Below are 22,942 nucleotides of genomic sequence, written 5' to 3'. Positions count from 1 at the left end.
TAAAATGCTTTCGGATCTCCACCTTGTGGCTTGAAGTCCACCTTGCAGTACCTAACGGCTGAACACGTCTAAAACAGACACCGAGACATAAACACGACTCTCCACACCCGCTGACTGAGAGCCAAGAATGAGGGAACACAAAATAACGGAGGCCAGTAAAGTCTTTCCTTTCAGAAAAGACTTTTAAATATAGTTGTACAAATAAAAGTATGCACAAGTATGCTAACAAGAGCTCCTCTTTTAGTTGGGCAATATGATGTTTTTTGTTGGGTTTTTTTGCTGTATGTATGTCATAAAGTAACCCAACAGCTGATGAGAGAGGAAGTTAAGGGAGCAGTGACGTTTTTTTCTAAAGAATCACATGCCTTTGGGGTCACAGGGTCAGAGCTCCAGCCTGACGTCACTTCTCGAGCATGCAGAGCGAAAACATGCCAGAGAAGAGATGCAGCAGATGAATAATTTCTGAGTGTTCCTGGGCGCTAAACTCCTCTCTGTGTGTCCTCAACTAAAATAACAAAAGCAAATGAGAGTTAGACAGACGCAGTTCCTTATGCGGGCCTTGAAGGAAACATGAGCACTTCCAGAGGAGCGTGCCAAGCAGTGGACACTAGTAGGCTGAGCTGGCCTACTGTACGCACTCCAAGTCAGCAGGATTCCTTGCTTTTTTACTTGTGTCTCGTTCCCTTTCATTACTACGTATTTAAACTTTTGCTTGTCTGTTTATTCCTTTGTAACTGTGCACCAAACACAATTTTTGATGCACATTTTCGAGATGTCTCGGGGTGCACCGATCCACTTTTTTCACTTCCGACACCTACACAGATATCTGAGGTTTAGTATCGGCCGATACCGATCCAGAAAAAAGTGCAGAATTGACTTAAAATGTTTTATGCTCTTATTTTGAAGTACGATGGGACGTAGTTTGCAAGATGCTCAGTTGTATGACCAAACTGATGTACTGTATACAGACTGCATATTAGTTTATTCAGTGGTTTACACGAACACTAAACAGATACTTCCACCACATTTTTATTTGTATCCATTAGTAGTTTTTTATATATGAACAATGTAGCTTTCTGCACAGGGCACCACTACGGAAAAAAGTAATATTGCACCCAGAATAGTTTTTTCTAATGTTTAGCTGGGAGTTAAACATTCAGAAAGCTGATGTTGGCTGGAGTCGATACAGTATTAAAGGGCTGCTTTATTTTATTTTAAGAAGTTTAACATGTATTTAACTGTCTATAATTCAGCATCTCAACATTTTCAGTGTCTGTGGGGTGACAGAAGGGAGGGTTGCCCTTTAGTTTAGGGCAAACTAAAGGGAAATTTCACCGTTTTATTCAGGGAAATTTGGGCTGCGGTTCCATTTGAAAGTCTGCTTTGTGTGGGTAAACTTTAATTGCCTTATTTCCACTGATTACAGATTCTTTAAAGCACCGTTTGAATTCTGATATCCATTTTTTTTATTGACTTGCCATCCAAAATATTAAGATGTTGTTTGAACCTTACATCAAAATACTAAGTGCATCTCTTTATCGGGAATTGGGTTCTGATATCCATCTTCCCAGGGCCTGGTGTAACTTTGGGTGACCCTGTTACATGGTCTTAAAATGACCATTTCACTATATATGACACCTTTAAATGAAAATATGAATTCTCTTAAGTAAATCTGTTTGTATATACGTGTGTAGCCCAGAAGTGAAGTCTCTAATTAAGCAAGTATGGAGCGTGTAATTTCAAGCCTTTGCTCTACTGGCTCTGAGCTTCTTAATGACATGCTTCAAAACTCTGTGAGCCACAGAAGCATGACTGAGAAGAACAAGAAGAAGGAGAGAGAGAGAGAGAGAGAGAGAGAGAGAGAGGGGGGGGGGACCGTCCAGCCCCTCAGAAGATTTCCTGTCTCAGGAAAGGCGCACATACTGTGAGTCATATAGGGCAAGTCCTGCCTGCCTGGTGTTTACTCTGCTTCTACACCGAGCTGTGAAGTCGCTTTCTGTGGAGGAGCAACAGGCGGCTGGATCCCAGAGAAACTCGGATATTTAACTCCTCTGTCCAGGCTCAATTAATGAAAAAGAAAGGGGGCGTGAGGTCCGGTTCTACATGGAGCTGCTTCGGTTTTCCGTTTTCTGCTGCGGAGCGGTCCTGCTCGGTGTTGTGCTTCTGCCGGTGGAGACGAGTGAGTTAAACTTATTAAAAGTTTGTTCAAGGAGCGAGTTGACTCAAAGTTTCAACAAAGAACTTCCTTATTTTATTTTATTTTTTTTTAAGAAACGTTCAGTCCACTGTGCCTGATGCAAACTTTTATTACAACAGTAAATTAAGTCGGAGAAACTAAACTAAACGCAAAAGTAGCGTAATTCGGACATTTATTGTCTGATCTCAAATCTGTCATCGACTTTTAAAAACTAATCAAATGTTTGAGCTCCTTTAAGATGTTCTCTCATATTTTATGTGTAAAAATGGCTTAATGTCTTACGAAGACGTGACTGACTGCATTTTACGAGACAAAGCTAGTTTGGAGGAGCACGTTTGGTTTGACAGTTTTATCGGTGGTTCCGAAAGTTGCGGTCTTGACAGCCTCGGAATAATCAAAGTAAATACCAGAAATAATTGTGGCAATTGATATGTGTGACCTAAATAGATAAAAATCAAGACAATGAAAGGTCGGTTGGTACCGTTTTTGGAGTATTTAAATCCCTTAGCAGTGGCGTTCACAGAGGTGGGTTTGGGGGGCCTGTGCTGCAGGACCCGCGGTGTGTCACCACCGCTGCTAGCGAATTGCTTATTAGTTTAAACTCCCTCTGAAAACCAGAATAACTGCCTTTTTTAATCATTTAAACACATAATATACCTCAGAAACCATCTTAGCACTACTCCAGGAACTAATATCTACAGTCTTCCTTATGCTCTGGGGTGTAAACACCAGTCAATAGTCTGTCAAGTAGCATTGTATCTGTGCATTTCAGCTTCCTAAGCTGTATTTCTTTCAACTATTTTAGATATTTTATGCTAATAATAATAATAATTAATAATAAAATCTGCACGTTGTGAAAGTTTCTGTGAATTCTCTGGAGTTATGTTCCACGGAAAAATCTACAAACTATCTGTGAAAAGGTGGGAGGGTTTGTTTTATAGATATGGATAGTAGACAAGTTTAGATGAGTTGCAACTACAGTCCAGAATGAAATACTCACATTGTGAAACTAATACATTTCTACTATCATGACATTTATGCAAACTTTTAAAGTAGAAATTATGCTGTAACATATTTTTTCCCAGCTAATAATATTATTATTAGTCATAACAATATTATCAATAGGGCTAATATGCCTTGTCTGTCCATTGTATTTGTATTGGGAAATATTTGCAAACAGTTGAATTGTCTTTATTGTAACCAATGCAACAGTGTAGTAACCCTCTTTCAGCCAGCTGACTGGCAGTGTGAAGCATCAAGTGTGGGAGTATTTTCCTGTGTTAACATGCATCCTAAAGGCGGAAAACACTCTGCTCACTCTCGCATGTTTGCAAAATGTCTTTAAGCTATGGGACAGTTATGGCAAAAAGTTTTGGTATACTTTGATATGTCTGGCTGCAGTATCTATAAACTTATTTATACTAATTTTCTTGTCTTATTTTGGGTAACAATAATGAATGAACTCTCACCCACCTTAGACCTTGTTTTTTATGTAAATCATTTATTTACATACTGATTGTAATACAGTTAATCAGCATTTGTGGTTATGAGTCTGTTCCACTCATTTTCTGGGTCAGAAGCTGGGAATGTACTAGTTGTAGAATGACATTATTCTTTTTACGTTAATTAAACAATCATTTTGAAAGAATAAAATCACCCATTTTCACTCCTTACGTTTCTGAACCCTTAGTATGTCAGAGTTTGGGCCGCGGAGTTTTGTGCATCACTTTGTTTCTCTTTGAGCTCTTTAAAACTTTTTAAATACCGTAATAAAGTTGGATTGGAATAGTTAAGTTTAAGAGGTATACTGCCCCAATTGTTTCCCTGAATTAGAGAAAACAATGGTTAAAACCAGAGATTATTCAGCTGCACAACTTGAAACAGGTTCTTTATACACTGAAAGTTGTAAATATTTTTTTTTACATTTTAAATGTACAATAACCAGTATGAGGTCCAGCATGTTGCCTTCAATATCAATGTTATTGTTCCTCAATATAGCTGCACCAAAATATATATTTTTTGCACTTTTGAATGGCTTACCTTCACAGCATCCATAATAATAATGTGAACTTTTAGCAATGTATTTTTTGTTTGGATTTTCAAAAAGCAAGGGGTGTATTTATTTCAGTTCAAAATGTACTACAAGAAGAAAAACGGACCTGGATGCTCCTTCAGTCTTATCTAGTTTTGTAGAAAAGAAAAAAAAAGTAACATGAGGGGAAACAGACTCTCTTTGTTTGATTGAAAGATGAGCTGCAATCATGTGTTGAATTTTTGAACTTTCTGAATTTTCACATTTCTAAGTTAGATAAATTAACAGATAGGTCCTTAAAATGATCATTTTCAATTGTGGGATAAAAGGAGGTGTCCCACAAAAGCCAAACTTTCATAAAAAACAAAAAGACTTTGTATTTCTCAAAGAAGGTTGCAGAAATATGCAACCTCCTTCAGCAAAAACGTCCATGCAGTCGCACCAGAACATCTTTGTTGGCTTGTGAAATTTGTTGTTAGCTTTTATTACAAACAGTAGTTATCACTGAGAGCATCCATTATCCGGTTTTCCAACTTAACCCTGAGACAAGGTTAAGTTTGATGTGATTCCCAGATTGCCACGTTCGGAGATCAGTAGAGCGCAGCGTCAGAAGCCATGAGAGTTTGTTCCTGGTTCGCTGCTCTTCACTTCATCACAGTCAGTTTGATTGTGTTTACCTTGGAAATAACCAGAAGTTATTTTGAGCCCCACTGAAGGAAACCCAAGTACCACATTCTGAGAACAGCGACCCTACTGAAAAATAAACAGCATATATAGTTTAAATTTGGCTAATCATGCTTTAAGTATGGTTAAAGATTATTTCACTGAACAAATCTTTTGCTATCACATTAACAAGCAGAAATACTTGTCAAACATCTGAACCTAAATGCTTCAAAATAAGATGCTATCAGTTACACACAGTATAATATTTTACTTTTACTGGATCTAAATGTGCTAATCCAAATATCTAAATGTGGGGGTATGTAACATGTACATAAAAACGTTTTTACGTATTTGTTAAAATTGTCACCATGTCGTGACAGTATATCATGAGACAGATAATCTGTGAACTGCTCCACCTCCTCCCAGTGCTGCTACTGCCATCTCTCAGTCAAAAACAACCAATCAGAGCCAGGAGGAGTGTCTTTGTGCTGTCAATCACACTTGTGTACATGCTGCTAAATGTGCTAATGGAGGAGAAACAGCATACCGTTACAAGAAAGACATTCATCTGTCAACAGTGACCATGCTAACCAGCCTCAGTGGTCAGAACGGGCTCCATGTTTGGTGAACCAGCTGTGAGCGGCATATACACGAGTATGATTGACAGCTCTAGGACCTCCCTCCAGCTCTGACTGGTCATTTCTGATTGATTTATGTAGTTAACACTAGGAGAAGACAGATAAACTCATTTTATTTTCACAGATTATCAGTATTATACTGTCATGACATAGTCACAGTTTTCACAAATGTATTAAAAAAAAAACACACACACAAAAAAAACAGATTTTTATACGTTACATTCTCCGGCTTGTTGTGCTGGCCACAGCCCTCTGCATGATAGGTCATCCACTACGGCATGTGGTTTAGGAGTCTGCTCCCAAGCTCACATTTGCTATATAATTTTCAAGACAAAGGTGAAATTCTCTTTACTCATCATGTCCCAAATGACCTAACGTCCTAGCGTACCAAAGTTCACACTGCCTAACCGCATGCTGGGTTCCTCAACTACACCTAAGTGTTACACCAAGTGAAATGTTTGTGGAGCCTTTCTGCTCCTCCTTATCGTCCTGTCTGTCTTATCTTTGACCAAGTCGCTCTGCTGCCAGGAAGTTTTACCTTCATCTGTCTCAGACTCAGTCCCAGCGGCACCAAGTAGCTCTGGCTGCTACTAATCCCCTTTCCCCCCACTACTCTGCAATTATATGCAGCCCTGGGTGACAATTACCACCATTCATCCCTTCCACAGCCCGCCTCCTGGGTTAAAATGACATGCTCTTTGAGAGGAGCTGCTCTAATGATATAATTACTTGAGCTCAGCCACCTTCCTACTACTCAGGAATGGGCTTTCATCCCCCCCGTCCCTCATTTTTGTTGCTGATCCACTTCAAAAAAAACACTTCTCGAAGCCCACGGGGCAGAAATTTAAATTGCTAAGTCATTTAGTTTAATCTGGAGTTCAAGTGATGCTTTTTGACTTTGGAAGTTTGTTCAGCAGAGATGAGCTCAGAAATATCTCTCTGCAATTTCCTGTGACAGGTTTTTTTTGTAAAACAGGATGTCAGGATGCATTTCAGTGCAAACTTTCCTGCTCTTCCCTTTTTTCTTTTTTTTTTTTTTTCTTTTGCAGAAGCTGTGCTCTTTTACCGTAAGCCCACCCTGCAGTGTGGCTGAGCTGACACAGAGAGATTTTTGTACCACGTTTCAGGAGCATACTCTGAAATCGGTGTGAAGACGTTCGGCTGCCAAAACGCATGCTTTCGCTTGCACTTCCCAACCTGAAAAACATCTGGTCATGTGATCAGCCATGTATGCTTTGCAACCTTCACACGGAGCCCTTAAAAACCTGCACGTAGATGGAAACAAACCTACTTATTCTCAGTATGGCTGCGCATCGAATTCATTGGTTCGTGAGCAGATGGTTTCCTGTACACAGAGTCAGGATACAGCTGAAGTAGTGTGGTTGTGCGAATTTCCTATAGCAGACTTTTGCTTTTTAAATTGTCTCTCGATGTGTCTTACTTCCCAGCACAGACAGTAGGAAGTAATATAACTTCTCTGCATGGCTTGCTTTCTCACTAACTGCCCTTTAACCTGTAACCTGGTAAACTTTTTTTTTTTTTTTTTTTACATTTTGTAATGTTAAAACCCCAAATTTCGATGTGTCGTATTTTTGATGGTATGAAATTAAGTACAGTTGTGAGTAATTTGGAAAGAAAACAATCCCTTGTTTCATTTATTTTATTTTATTTTTTCACAAATAAAGTGAAGTGTTGCAGTATTTATATCGTGGCCCCCTGAGTCAATACTTCATTTAGTCAGTACAGTAACATCAATGAGTCTATGCAGCTGTAGCTGCAGCTGCAAGTACAGCTGCATAGACTCTTTTGCTGTTCGTTTCCGTCAGCTTTGCTGATCTACAGACTGAACTTTTTTTGCTTAATCTTGTTTGCAAAATTGCTCAATTTTCAAGCGTTACCATCACTTCTCAAAGAGCTCTGGCTCCTATTTTTTTTTCTAGCATTCTTCTCATATCAGAGGTGATAGTGTAGCTCAATCTCAAGTACTTTTCAACAGATTTTCTTCCAGTGTTGCACCGTATTTAGCCTCATCCATATTCAAATCAGCTCTGACAAGCTTCCTCATTTTTTCTACAGAAAACCACTCGCCCAACTGCCACCAGCTTGTTTCACAATGACAATGTCGAACTCCCTGATATGTGTTTGTGTTGGTCTAGTTTTTCTCTACTCATCGTATTTTGACTTCTTCAGAATCGGCTCCGTTGGTCGTATTTGCGTGGCCAAACAATTCATTTGGCTATGGTTTCACCAATCAGTGTGCAGACATGAAGTATAAATATATAAACTTACATATGAACTCTACATAGAAAATATTAATTGGAAACACATGTACAATGTGAATGTACAGCTAATGTTTATATGTGATAATAGTGCAAATATGTCTATTTTTGCACAGCTGACTGCTCAGGCTGGAAGGTTTCTGTTTAATGTGTTCGTTAGAGAAACAGCCTGGGGGAAGAAACGGTTTCTGTGGCGGCTGGTTTTAGCAAATAATCCTCTGTAGTAGCACGAAGGTGAGGGTAAAAGTCTAAGTGGTTTGTGTCCAGGACGTGTGGGGTCTGCAGAAATATTAGCTTCCCTTTTCCTGACCCTCCACTTGTACTAGTCCAAGCTGATGATACGATCAGCCGCAGTGATCTCCTCTGCAGATGTGATTGCTCTTTGAAGTTTGGGCCCGTCCTGTTTTGTAGCTGAGGCAAACCACACAGTGATGGATGAAGCGGACACAAGTGTAAATGTTGGTTTCATCTCCCCAGAGCAGCTTCTTCCCCATGTTTGCTCATAACCCCTGAAGGCATGTTGCTTTCAAACCTAAGTTTAGAAAGCAGTATTTTATTTTCCTGCAACTTCACAAATATGCGTCTCTTCGTGTTGGTCTGTCCCGAATTAGCCCAATAAAATACATTTAAATTCCCAGCTGTAATTAGACAAAATGTGACAAAGGGTAGGAATATTTATGCAAGACGCCAAATCACATTATAAAATAAGGGAAAGTCAGTTAAGCACAATGTACATTGCTCATGACCTTTATTGGCACAGCAAACTGAAAATGTTAAATTAGAAGCATAATCTCATACTAAACAAATTGCTGCAGTTTGCTGACGATGAGTTTTAGGGATTCTTTGACCTTTCCATCCAGCATCGTTTGTCACGAGGCTGGATATTATTCTGTTTTTGCTCTGACTAAAGTTACAGACAACGATAGTACCGTATTTTCCGAACCTTTATATCAAAAAACGTCAGCGCGCTTACAATCTGGACCGCGTAATTCTGGAGTAAAACAGCGCCCTCTAGTGAATTAATACGGATTGACTCTGGATGTGCTGACTGATCTCGAAGCGATTCTGTGCGGTACAAGACGCTCACGGCGCTCTGTCAAAATATTTTAGTTACCGTACATCACATCACGGCCACCGTAGTCAGGAGCGTCGCGGAGTAATACGTGCTGTGCTTTGCCTGACTGACTCATCTGACTGTTTTGTTTCGCTTAATGCGCCTTGCAGTCCGATGTGCTTTATTTATGGAAAAAGATCGAAAATAGATCATCCATTAACAGTGCGCCTTATAATCTGGTGCGACTTGGAGTGTGGAAAATACAGGAGTTATTTTCTTGAAGATTAGAAAACATGTTCCAAGACATGTTCTCTCGTCTTGTTCGTTTTGAAGTGAAATTGGACATTAAAATTGAAGTCATAGTTAGCAGTCTTCTAAAGCCTGACCAGTTCTTTAAAAAAGTAAAGTATGCTAAAGTCTTATATAAGTTGTCATTAATTGTGGCACCAGTGATTTAAAAAAAAAAAAAAACATTTTCTCATTTAGTTTTTTCTCCACTGTGGATAAAAGTACTCAAATTAAGGGCTTTTCTACATTTGTTTGGTGAGATTACTCCATTTTAGTAGAAGATGAAAATAATTCTAATCTTTAAAAAAAAATCTTTACCTGCGGTTGCAGTGAATATTAATTAATCATGGATGATTTTTAGGGATAAGAGGTCTTATGATGACCAAATAATCTGGCTATTTTAATGTTTTTGTCTTGGAAAAATATGCATATTTTTTCCTCCTTTCTCCAATCACTCACGATCACCAATTACATTCTTTTGTTTGCTTTAATAGTTCCTTGGCACAACACATATTTAAATGGGGGAGCCGACTCATCGGAATGACAAATTAAAGGCTTCCCAGCCAGCAGATGGCTTTGCTTTTCCTCTGTTTGTTGTACTTACCCGTCTGGCAGTTGTCTCAGGTCTTAGGTGATTATCAAGCCCGCAGGCGCTCATCACACAATCCAGTCTGTCTGACTGATCTGAACGTGCCTGCTGGCAAAGTCAAGTCCGAACAAGATCAACAGAGATCTTGGAAAAAATGCGCCCGCCTCCCTACGATTAAATATTTTGGATTTTCTTCTCGCTCTCTTGAATGAATCCACTGGAAGACGAATACCGTTTTTATTTTTATTGCTTTTGTTTTTGTTTGTTTGTTTTGCTTGCAAAACGTGAATGCTGTTTATTTATTTGTGTGTCATCTGGTAACCAATCCAACTTTCTCCATCCTTTATCTCATTTCAGATACCTCCGCGATCGCTATAAAACAGCTGTGCAAGTTTTGTGATTTGCGGGCCACCAACTGTCCCGGCAGGGGAGTCTGCAAGGTGGAATGTGACATTACCGCCATCTGCCCCGAAGATAACGAAGTGTGTGTCAGCATCTGGTAAGCTCTGTTTTCATGATAACTCATCATTTGGGATCTGATTTTCATCTCGGCTCAGTTTATCTGATGTTCGGATATTTGAATCTGAAGCATGTAAAGCTGACAAAAGGCAAAAACAGGAGAAATACTGTAAGGAGTCAAATACTTTTAAGGAAAACGTAGGAGCTCTACTAAAGAGCAAGTTTGGAATAAAGTCAAGCTGGACAAATCTACATATTGCCCATCTAAATTCCTGCTGAGTAATTCTGGATTTGTGATTTCTGAAGGACAATTTAAAGAGGCGCCGCTATCCGTGTACCATTAGCTTTCTGCTAACCTCAGCTCATATCATGACCGCTACATTGGCATTATAGTGAGAAACACCAGCGTAGCCTTAAGCTTTTAACACCAATACAAACCTGCTTCCTGCTGCTTTGCACACCCAGAGTCAGATGTGAGGTCGTTGAATGGTCAGCATGCTTTCATATTCCAGCGTCTTCAGCAAATTGTCCTAAATCCCCTGGATAAAAGAGAAATTTAGAGGCTTCAGGGCAAAAATAAACGCGTTTTTGGGTATATAAAAACCAATTATTGCTTCTTAAGTTTGTTTCTTCTGAATCTGTGAAATATTAGCTTTTTGAGTGGATCATGTAGGACGTTAATGCCGTTTCCAAGGCTGTCATTACCGCAGAGCGAGACAAACGTCATTTTATGAGGGCAGGTGAAGATCGTTTCCTGCCCAGCTTTCAGCATTCTCCTGCATAAAACCAACACAGCATTTCGAGAGAGAGAAAAAAAAGATAATCAGAACAAGAACAGTGGTGGTGTAAGAGTGTGTTTTTCTGCATCAAGACTAGGAAAACCTTTTCACAATTTACCATAAATAAACCATGAAAAGGGCCTCATCTTCCCTCCAAAAGTTGGAAAGAAGAGGAAAAAATAGCAAAAATAAAAGAATTGAATCCTATACATTTTAAAAAACAATATCTATGTATGTTTTTCAATAAAATCTAATGGATTTTTCAATAATTATTGTGAAAAATAAGTTGAAATAATTTCCTGAAAGGCAATTTGACATGCTTATCTTTTGTGATTGGCTGCCAGTCATTCACAAGCTAGCGCAGCAACCAGGAAGTGAACAAGTGAGTTTCTGACATAAAGAAAAATATTGAAGGACTGTCCAGGAGAAAAACCCCTAAGAGCTGCGTGGGTGAAGTAAATGTGTGATTAATATAAAATATTGAACATTTTCTTATAATTAAAAGAGGGCATTGTGGTGGAAAAGTTTTATTATCAGGTCATATATTATGTCAAAAACACCAGATTAATAAAGTCATTACTTTTTACATGATAATAAATTTTCCTCCACAGAATTCATGGCCAACTAAAATCAGAAGGTATGAGGCAGCGTTTATGCTGAACCAAAGTAATAATTCTTGAATAGTGAATAAAAAAAGTGAGGAATAAACATTCTAAAACGTGATGTTTGCATGTTTTGAAGCACTGACTCAGAGGGGCCATGTTTGGGGGCCAATGGCATGGAAATGTTTTGGACTCCAGCAGAAAATGAGGGGTTTTTTAGTGACTTAGTCAAAATCTGGATTTACATGTAATTTAAAAACTGTGGGATTATTAGGCTCAAAAATCCTCCAGCGTGACAGAATTAGAACAATCCTGTAAAAAAGGAGTGGACCAAAAAAGGAAAACTCTGTCCGTTCCTTTCTTGCTATCTCTGTTTTTCCTCATTATTTTCAAAATGAATTTTCCCTTTTTAAAAAAAAGGCAAATTGACATAAAATTTAGTACAACATCTCAGCCCCTTTCCAGCAGGGACACAAGCTGCTTTTTTTTTTTTTGCACAATGTCAAGATGTTTGTTGAAGGCATTTGGACTCTTTAAGGTCATAGGTCACAGGTAATCAATATGCTTTGTTGTCTCTGTTTTCTCTTTCCAAGGCGGAAGAAAGACGACAATGTTACGTTTGAAACGGTTTGTCACGATCCAGCTCTTCCCCTGTACGGCCTGTACCTGGACGATTACAACAACACAAAGTGCATTATGAAGGAGAAAAAGGCCAAAGACTCAAAGTTTTTCATCTGCTCCTGTTCCAACGAGGAGGAGTGCAACGATCACATCATTTTCAACCTAAGTGAGTTGGACATTTTGTCTTCTGTTTTTTTTGTATTTTTAATTTGCTGTTTGCATTTTTGAGATCCTGATGTTGTGTGTGTTTTTTTTTTTAGTTAGATCTCCATGGACACATTTTAAGAATGATTTTTGTGCTTTCACTTTGCCTACGATATATTATGATTCTACTTCGTTTGGCAGCTGAAATAAAGACACTTCTAGACGGGGCAACAATTTTCCAATTTAATATTCTCCAATTTTGATGAACATGTCTAAGTTTTAGTTTTAGTTTTCTGGTTTCAGCTGGCTGGCGTGTCACCCGGTGTGATTGATTGTTTGTCATCGTCGTAGAGATGGTTTTCTGCCTTCTGTATTCAATAAACCAGGAATGCTCCACAAAAAGCAAAAAATCCATATTTTTCTTTTGTGGAACATTCCTTGTAAACTTTTAGTCAATTGTATGTAAAAACTCCCGCTTGGTCATAAATTGCTAAAATATTTAGACCACCAATAAGTATGCCACATCCGAAGTCTTCCCAATCCTCCTCGTCCCGGTTCTGATTGAACTTCAGCGAGTTGTCTTCGCCATGAGAGGGTGAAGGAGCTTGAGCTCTTATGACGAGATTAAAACTAAACATTAAAATTGTTAGCTGAAAAGCCAAAGCAATTAGATGGAACAAGCTGAGAGCTGCAGACGTTATAACTTTAAATTAGTGTAATGAGTCAGTTGGCGTCTACCCTTCAGATTAATTACAGTAATCTGAAGAAGGGTTCGGTTTATAGGGTTACTTGTTTTAAAAGTTGTAAAATACCCGTACGACTTGATCTACTTTGCTCTTCTTCTGATTGTAAGTGAATCATCTTGTAATCACTCAATAATCACAGCAACAGGTAAACTGATATATTCGTCACTGTCGGCTCGTCGTGTAAAGTGTCACGCCAGAATGTCAGCATGTTCGTACTGTGAGGCTGTGTCTCTCTGATTACAAACCGCCTCAGGACACGCCTTTCCTTCTTGTCTCCGGTTGGCGCTGGAATCTCCTGTATTTTTACTGCAGCATCTCTGCAGTAACAGCGTAGCGGTGGATTTCTGAGACCTGGCTTGGAACAGCAGAGAGCACAAATTAGAAGCATCTGTGGAGTGCAAAGCACGTCATGGAAATGCGTTCGCGTACTCTCGAGAATGTCTGAGCAGTCTCTGTAACTTTTCAGTGAGTAGAGATGGGTGTTGCTGCAATGAAGGCTGTGGTGATTAAATGTGAGTTAGTAAGTAACGATTCCAGTAAGTTTCAGTGAATCTGGCTTGTTGCTTTTTTTTTTTTTTTTTTTTTTAGAATTTTTATTAGAGCCGAAAGAAGGAAAAAAATACATACATATATTTGAACTTACATACACATGTAAACACAATACCTCTCATTTTGAACACATGGTGATCGATACACAGTGCAATAATAGAGGCATTGTACAGAAATAAAAGTTCCGAAGTTACGATCCAACAGTTTCAGCTTCCCACCCAACCCTCCTCCAACCCTCAAAAAAAAAACAACAACATTCCCCCCACCATCTCAGCTCAACGTCAACCTGATAGAAGAGAAAATAAACAAATAATTGTTGCTTTTTAACCAGTGGTTAATTTTGTTAGGCATCCACAGAACACAGAATTCTTAAAATCTTTATCTCATCGTCTAATGTTTGTTGTTCTCAAAGAAAAATACAAGTGCGATATGTGTGTATTTATTTTATATATATTTATGTATGCATTTAATTTCAATTTAACTCTTTTTAGGTGCTTTTAGCTGACATTTACAGATAGTTTGATGGTTTAGAAACAAGAAAAGCAGACAATTGAAGGACAAAAATGTCCAGTTTAAAAACTCTCCACAGTAGACGAAGAGTTTTCAAGTTATTTCTAGGAACCTTAGAGAAGCATCGATCCTCAGTAGTTCATCCACTTCATCACACGTTTTATTAGCTTTTAGGGAATCAGTTTGTTGGTGTTGGAAAGTGTCGAGTTGGTGTTTTTGGTAGATTTAACTGAAGAAACTGCAACTAACTGTGTTTTTGTGGCAGCCTGTTTTTGTTGTTTGTCTGCCTCTTGTTTCAAGGACACACAAAGACAGAATGCCACAAGAAAATAATATTTCAGCATCTATGCATGGGACACTTTAGCACACACTGTTTGATTATCAGATAAACCGAACTGCTGTTGATTTTTATCGGACATGTTACACATATTGAGCATATATCCAACAGAATCAACACAACTTAAATTATCACAGCAATTTTACCGTGACTCCATCTCTATGTTATGAAGATGTTTTGCGTATCTTGGCATTTAAAATACCAGAAATTGACACAGTCATAGATCATTGAAATTTCATCCCAAGACGGCCAGTTGATCCTTAAATATGGAAAAAGTAAATAGAAATAAAACCAAACTGTGCAATGTTGAAGCAGCAGAACGTTCGACTCCACACAACTGATCCCAACTCACAAGCACTATTTGGAATGGGAGTGCAACTAAAACAAAATACTTGCTGTGAAAACATGACAGGACTTGACTTGAAGACTATTGATTTGTAGCTCTGCTTTCTGATATGTATAGACACAAAACTGGTTCAGTATTGGAACCTTTTAATGGCTGAATGATTCATAAACCTCAGATAACTGGCTGAACAAGTGAGAGGGAAAAAAACTGTCCTGTGAAAATTGGTGCTGGATTACAAATGAGAACATTCAGAAGGCCAGGAGAAAATGAACAGTGTTGTCATCATTTGGAGAAAAGAAAAATGACCGTATTTTCCGGACTATAAGCCGCATGGTTCAAAGCTTAGCAAAAAAGTAGCGGCTTGGAGTCCAGAAAATACGGTATTACAAATGCAATATTCTTAAAAATAAGATTCTCAGCATCCAGTGTAAGTGTATTCTCCTGATGCAACACGAATAGCTACAAATGAGCTCAAGAGCTCATAAAACGTAATCCGTAACACAAATTTATCTGTGTCCTTGTAAAAAAAAAACCTAAACAGTTGAAGAAGTTTAAACGTCAAGGGGGAAGTTCTCTCAGCAGACAGACTGCAGGCGGGTGGGCTTTTTTCATGAAACTCCAGAGCAAACATGCCACAACACATCCCTGTTAGACAGCTGATAGTCTAAACAGTTGTTCCATAGAAAGGGACCGACATGCTTCTTCTTTTTTCTTTTTTTTGTAGACGTGGCATATTGGCTGACTGAACTGAATGTCTACGCTCATTATGTTCTGCGAATAGCAGAGTAGGCGTGGCAAACTGTAACAGTTGCATAGAAGACGGGAAAGAGCGACATTTGAAGTTCAAAGTTAATTCATTAGAAAATGATGAGAAGATGATCGTGGAAAGGTCAGCCAAAAATCTGAAGTTGGCGAGCGCTAATTTCACAARCATGTTTTAATGGGGGAACTGCATGTCATTAAAAACACAAATAAAAGTTAAATCTGATTACAAGTTGTGTGGCAAACAATTACCATTTTAATTTTGTTGGCAAATGAATGCTCTTGAATTAAACTACTTTGAAACAAAAACAAAAGGTTTTTTACCCCCTTGTTAGCCAAAGACATCGCAACGAAAAGTAAAATTTTTGCCTCAAAAGTCCTCGGAATTTCAAAGTTATGGACGTTTGTGACGTCAAAACTGTTTGTGTGGCTGAACGTTGGGAATATTGTGTGTTTTGTACTTTTAAGGATTGATGTGCAATGTCAGCCGTTAAGAGCCACCGTGGCGCTCCTGCAGCAAACACCGAGCATTCTTACAATACAATGCCGTGAAAAGCTGCAAAATGAAAAAGGAAAACAGTGCTCTCTATTGTACAATCATTAGATTTGACCACAGCCACACCTGGAAAGATTACAGCTGTCAAATGGCTGCTTTCTTGCAAACTTACTCACCCAGTTTTAAGCTTGTTTGGGGTTTTTGTACATCATGATTGATGAACTCTTATTCCTCTAAACACAACATCCATCTTCTCCCCTGTTCACCTTTTAACTAAGTCTACATTGTGCCTTTTATAACATTTTATTTTCAGCATTTGCCATTGAATATTGTAGCATATTTTGACTTCTTTTTCATTTTAGAGATTTCATAACTTCAGCTGTTTTTAATCAGCCTCTGTCTCAAAGTTAAAATTAACCAACTGTGGAATGAATTAACTACACCAAATGTCACTTTTAAAGGTCAGATTACAAACCCATAAACCATTCCTTTTTATAGTGAAGGCTTTTTAAATTAGCAAGTGTAAACAACTTTTAATTTAAGGTAAAATACGAACTTTATGACACCAATTTGATCTTATGCAACATTATGTAACATTGACACGCAGGCCTGCTAACGTCGTAGACAACAACTTGAGGGTTTTTCTCAAATGTCTGCGTCAGGAGGCACAGTGACAGGTTGTTGTGTAAAAAAAAACCTTCTCACTCTGCGAAAGTCAAAACAAACTGTCTGTCTGGGGCCCTGCAGAGGATTTCAGACATGCGGTTTCCTGTTTAGAAAAAAGGAGAAAAAAAATTATAGAGCGCTCGAGGGCTTGGTCTGTGGAGGCAGAGAGATGAGTTTTACATTAATATTACTACCTTGTTCAAGACTGACTCTAGGCCCGTTGTCTCACAGTGTCCTCCAAAAAAATGTATTCTTGTCATTTATTGTAACAAATGGAATATGTTAAGATATGTTGTTGTTGTTGTTTTTGCACTTTATGTTTGCAGCAGCAAAAAGTGACGTCAAAACATGAAGATCTCTTAATGTAAAGTATTAAAAGTCAGTTTGAACCTAATCAAACTGGAAAGAGTTGCCACTCCTTACTTGTACTGACGTACTCTTATGCATCCCGTTTTATGACTGCAACTTCAAAATGTATAACTATAAATGCAGCAAATGGCGCTGTTTGCCAAAACAGTCGCAGGTTCCAGACACACCCTCTCCAAGCGTACAAAAATACAACAAATTCTATAAAGAGGCACAATATGCGGTCGGCTGGGTCGGGGTTTGGAGTTGTTTTTGGATCTGTGGTCCAGACGTTAATTTAAATGGACATTCCACAACCAAAGAGCAGTTCCTCCGCTGACCTAAGAGTACTGTTGTGCTCTTAGCTGGACACATGAGCATACCGCAAGCAGATCCGAATTTGCAATTTGTAACCTGTGTAAAACGGATGATAATTGTGCTAATCAAAAGGGAAAAAAAAGGGGAAAGCGGGGGTTGGTAAAAAGTCATGTTTTCATTACGATCCCCATCAGATGGAGTTCCAAGGACAAAATCCTTCACTTGCACTAGTTAAATGTCCGTCTTTTCAAGCGTTTCAGAGAATATCCATCTCGATGAAACTTAGTGGGATGTATTCTCTACTGATGAGTACCTAAAGAGGTCTAAAGTAACACACTGGGAGGATTATTCATGAAATGTTCCTGCAACCAAAGGACCATCAGCTGCATGATATATTAAGTCCATACAGAAAGAGTTCTTATGCATACACACTCCAGTATGGGGGGGGAAATCTGCAAAGATCAAGGAGCCTGAGGGGAAGACAAAAAGAACTGTGTCTCAAATTGGGACATAGTTTGAGTGATTAAAGCAACAAACATAAACATCTACAAACGCTCCAAAATCCCAGTGTAAACAGTTTAGCCTCTTTCATTTTTCCTCTTCAATTATATTGACAATCAAAACAGACATGCTTATAAAATAAAACTTTTCTGCAGTAAAGGCAAAGTCTGTGGCCAGATTAGCAGAACTTCCCGGTAATAACTATTATTATGGTTTGAGTATGTGGACAATGCCCTAACTCCTGTTCTCCATTGTGTACCAATAGAAATCTTTACCTTATATTTAAAGACGCGTAACAACAAAGATCACAATATTTCACATTTGCATTCTACAACACAGTAACAGTAACTCTTTTTCTACTGACAATTTCTTTAAGTTTATGTTTCTGTTATGAAGTTATGACGTGCATCAGATTACTCCCTGAACATCTTTAGTTTGACAAAGTGGAGATTAACTTTCCAAGCTGCAGCTAAACATCAGTACTACCCACAAAAACTGTGAATGAACAGAAGAGGTCTGTTTCAGGAAAACTGCAATTTTACCTTAATTAACTGATAAAAACGCTCGTTTAGGAAAAGTATAATTTACTGTAATCAGTTATAAGAAAGGACAGTGTAATTATCTGTAATTAATTAGCATAAAAGTATTACATTAAATACATTTCCAAAGTTAATGAACCCAAGGGCAGAACAGCAATATGAATGAACAGTAGCACCTGCATTTTTCTGAAAATGAGAGCCATAAAAGAACTGACAAACATAGAATAAATGACTACGATAGCTAAAAAAAAATGCAATTTATGATCAATTTCAGGGAAGTTAGTTAGCTGAATTGCTGTTCGCACAAGAATTTATAGTTGTTTACAGTCAAAACTTGTATGAAACCATTTAGTTACCTTAATGTTGGACAGTATTGGTAGAAAACTATTTTGTCCTGCTTGTTATTCATGACATATGGAGAGCACAGCAGAATATTCTCACAAGTAGCAGGAAAAGCCTGACGTTGGGCTCGTTCCGAACAAGATAGACGTTTGAAATTGAATCAAAAAGAGACTAAAACAGTATTTGTCTAAAGGTGCGAACTGTTGCGACGTGGTTAACAAACTTTTTCTGTTTTTACACATATTACACTGAAAGTGGAAAAAGGTGAACAGGCTATGATCACTTTCTGGAATCTACAGATTGTTTGGTAACGCTTTATCTGGTGTGTGCATAAGACTGACATGACGCTGTAATAAACATAACACTTGTCATGAACAGGAATGACTCTTCATAAATGTTAACAACTGTTGTCATGAAGTGTCATTTGGTAAATAATGACAATTTCAATGCAAAGTTCCATTAAAACTTGCATTAGAAGTAAATTAAAAGTGTCAACTTTGCATTAAAAGTGTCATTATTTATCCAATGACACTTCATGACAATAGTTGTAGACATTCCTGAAGACTTCTTCATGTTTATGACAGGTGTTATGTCAGTCTTATCCACACCCCTTCAAATAAAGTGTTACTGATTATTTTATATTAATGCTTTAATGAAATTATGTATTTATTTATTTGATTTTATTTTTGTGGCACTAGTGGCCTTTATTCGTTATTAGCTTGACAGGAAGAAAGTTAGCGAGGGAAGCAGAGGATATGCAGTAAATGGGCCAGGAACCGAACCTGAGACAGCTGCACACACTCTACCGGCACACACTCTACCGCTGATCCACCTGGCGCCCTTTGAACTTGAAATTTTAAACAAAAAGTTGACACAATACTAAAGTGTAGTTATAAAGTCAGTTTTATCTGGAGATGGATTCATCCAGAGTATTGATGTGCTTATCCTCTCTGTCTCCGTCACAGATTCTCAGGTTGGGCCCGTCATCCTGGTCAGCCTGGTGCCTCTTCTGGTCATAGCAATTTTTGTCATCACTTCGTTCTACTGTTACCGGGTCTACAGTCAACAGCAAAACCCGCGCAAGCCACTGGACAACACCGACAAGCACCCCATCATAGACAACGAGGGTTCAGACAGCAGCTCCACGCACGCCAACAACCTGAACCACAACACCGAGCTCCTGCCCATCGAGCTGGACGTTCTGGTCGGCAAGGGCCGCTTTGCCGAGGTCTACAAAGCCAAGCTCAAGCAAGGCTCGTCGGTCCGGGAGGAGCACGGCTTTGAAACGGTGGCAGTCAAGATCTTCCAGTTCGAGGAGTACGCCTCCTGGAAGAACGAGAAGGACATTTTCTCAGACGCGGACCTGAGGCATGAGAACGTGCTTCACTTCCTGACGGCCGAGGAGAGGAAGGGGCAGAGGCAGTACTGGCTGATCACGGCTTACCACCCACTGGGGAACCTCCAAGAGTACCTAACCAATCACATCATCTCCTGGCCAGACTTGTGGCTGCTGGGGAGCTCGCTGGCCCGTGTGGTGGCACACCTGCACAGTGACCGCACTTCCTGCGGCCGCTGCAAGGTTCCCATCGCTCACAGGGACATTAAAAGCTCAAATATACTCGTGAAAAAGGACATGACCTGCTGCCTGTGTGACTTTGGCCTCGCACTTCGACTGGACAACTCTCTGTCTGTGGACGAGCTGGCCAACAGCGGACAGGTAAGACCTCCTGCTCCTTGATTCATCGTTTAATTTCAGCTCCAAGATCTCTCGCTGTGCTTAGTTTTGCTATTTAATGTGATTGATTATGTGAAGAAAAAGCAGTGCATAATTGTGACGCTGAAGGAAAATTCCGTATGGCTTTCAGAATTTGAGGGAATCAAAATCTTATACTTGTGAATTAATTTGTTTTCCAGCTCCCTTTACTCTGATTGCCCTAAATAAAATCTAGTCATAAGAGCAAGGAACACAGTAGACAAAAAGTGGAAACATTTAAATTAAGTCTAGGTTTCAGGATGCAAACAATTAATAAACTTACAATTAATTATCAATTAATGGCTTATTAGACTAAAATATGTTCAAATTGATTAAATAGTAACGTTCGCTTAGACCTTATTCCATTGTTGAAGTTTGGTCATCATCCAGAAAAGGGCTCTGATGGTCACTGCTAAGTGGAGCTGGTTAGTTAGAAATAAAGATGGCGGGGTCATACCAGCGGAGGAAAGAGCTGCAGACTTTCAGAAAATGGGCAAGATAATCTGTCATCATGGCAATTATTAGTTATAAACTCCACACATTTTGTGTTTATGGAAGAACTGACTGGAAGAAAGACAAAGGTAGTAGAAACAATCCATTTCTTCCTCAGTTAACATGAGGAAGAAAATGTTCTGGTCTGATGAAAACATAGTTAAAGTTAAACTTTTTCATATACAGGAAAATACAGTGTGTTGTAGAAAATTAAACTCAACTCTGATTAAGCCATTGTCACAGTGAAACATAGTGAAAGCAGTATCATGCTGTGGGGGGCTTTTTCTTTAGAACTGATGGATAGATGAACTTTGCAAAATAGACAATAGAATTGGAAGTGTGTGTCCAAATAAGACCTTATTAAAAGGTATTTTTAATTAAAAAGCATTTTTAATAAGATCAAAAGTTGGTAAAACTAGATATTAGACTGAGTTTGAATTATTTTGCTAAGACCAATGCACAATAAAACGAGTCTACAGGTCTGCAGAACTAATAGGGAATTACCCATAAAGCTTGCAGATGTAATTGCAGTATTAATTATTTACTAAATGTGTCTGGAAACCAAAACACATTACGCATTTCAGATCTATATTTGTAAAGAATATAAAAAAGCATGTATTATTCCAATAAAACACTAAGTTTTTCTTGGTAATGTAATAAAATGTCCTAAAAGTTCAATGGAAATAAATGTTTTGTTTGGCGCCAAGGTAGTTTAGGGAAAGAAAATCAACGTTCCGTATCTTAATGAGCGGCCTCAGGCTGTTTTTTTCCTACCACAAGGATTTGAGCGTAATGGACTCAATTTTCTGATGCAACAGCTCACTCTGTTTTTAAAATGACTCATCTTGAATAGGCCTCATCATAGGCAGCACAGCACGGCTAATGCGTTTTAATGCATGTGAAGGATTCTCTTTTCCGAGCTGATAATAAGGTTATTAAAGAGAAGCGTCGCATTGATGAGCTCAGGGACACATTTACTTTCTAATTACTCTTCACATCCATCATGTTTTGATTCAAATAAACTTTGTTGTGACAAATGCACGGGCACGGCGTGACCGCGTGTCACCCAACTACTGCAACTGCGGATGAAAGTTTGCTCCCTCCATGAGACGGTCGTGTAGAGGGTGTTTTTTTTTTTTTAGAAAGTCGTGTAAGTCTGTGTGCTTGTCTCATTTTTATTTATTTATTTATTTATTTATTTATTTATTTATTTATTTATTTATTTATTTTTTCTCAGGTGGGCACGGCCAGGTACATGGCTCCCGAGGTGCTGGAGTCCAGAATCAATCTGGAAAACATCGAGTCTTTCAAACAGGCAGACGTTTACTCCATGGCTCTGGTGCTGTGGGAGATCATCTCCAGATGCAGCGCGATCGGAGGTAAGATGGCAGGAAATACAGGAACTCTCAGACACCCTTAGGAGATATTGCACTGCAAGTAAATTCAGGCATTAAAGTTTGATTATTTCTTCTTAAAGGTACTTTGTTTTGCAGCTGAAGGCAAGATTTTTGGGTTTTCAGGTGTTTTTGACCTTGTGTTTTGGTGTTTTGGTCCTTTCATGCAGTTAGGGATACTCCAGGTGTTTAGGATTTGTGTAAAGGAGCAAAGTAAACCATCAACACTGTATGAAATGGGGCTTGAAAAAAGAGCAGATGCTTGGTAATAACTCATGAAGCTTTTTAAACTTGCAGTGTAAAACCACCCAGGTTCCTGCGCCTCTTTGGTACCGAGTACTTGTCTCCTAAAGAGATATTTGATATGCACTGAAAATTATTAGTGAAAAAAATCAAGTAAGTTGAGGTTTAATTTTTTTTAAATGTGGAAAAAATAAACATTTTAACCTAAAACCATTTTAACCATGTTTGTTGGTTGCTTCATTCGTTTTTGTTTTTGTT

General features: G+C 38.6%; 1 protein-coding gene across 1 annotated transcript; it reads left to right on the top strand.

The window, feature by feature from the left end:
- Window positions 1–1,916: 1,916 nt before the first annotated feature.
- On the top strand, window positions 1,917–22,482 carry LOC103472661 (TGF-beta receptor type-2-like). The gene is made up of 5 exons (XM_008422422.2): window positions 1,917–2,179; window positions 10,098–10,239; window positions 12,174–12,367; window positions 19,768–20,519; window positions 22,285–22,482. Exons 1-5 carry the CDS (start codon window positions 2,104–2,106, stop codon window positions 22,465–22,467), a joined length of 1,347 nt encoding a protein of 448 aa, XP_008420644.1. The 5' UTR covers window positions 1,917–2,103; the 3' UTR covers window positions 22,468–22,482.
- Window positions 22,483–22,942: the final 460 nt, after the last annotated feature.

This window comes from Poecilia reticulata, linkage group LG11 (genome assembly GCF_000633615.1).
Source record: "Poecilia reticulata strain Guanapo linkage group LG11, Guppy_female_1.0+MT, whole genome shotgun sequence".
Taxonomy (NCBI): Eukaryota; Metazoa; Chordata; class Actinopteri; order Cyprinodontiformes; family Poeciliidae; genus Poecilia; species Poecilia reticulata.
The sequence above is the reverse complement of the archived record's forward strand: the minus strand, read 5'-3'. Positions and strand labels throughout refer to the sequence as shown.

Excerpts from the sequence above, each read along its gene's own strand:
- LOC103472661 (XM_008422422.2), top strand. The coding sequence starts at position 2,104 with ATGGAGCTGCTTCGGTTTTCCGTTTTCTGCTGCGGAGCGGTCCTGCTC. Across the intron at positions 2,180-10,097 it reads GCTTCTGCCGGTGGAGACGA|ATACCTCCGCGATCGCTATA; the intron begins GTGAGTTAAACT and ends ATCTCATTTCAG. Across the intron at positions 12,368-19,767 it reads TCACATCATTTTCAACCTAA|ATTCTCAGGTTGGGCCCGTC; the intron begins GTGAGTTGGACA and ends TCTCCGTCACAG.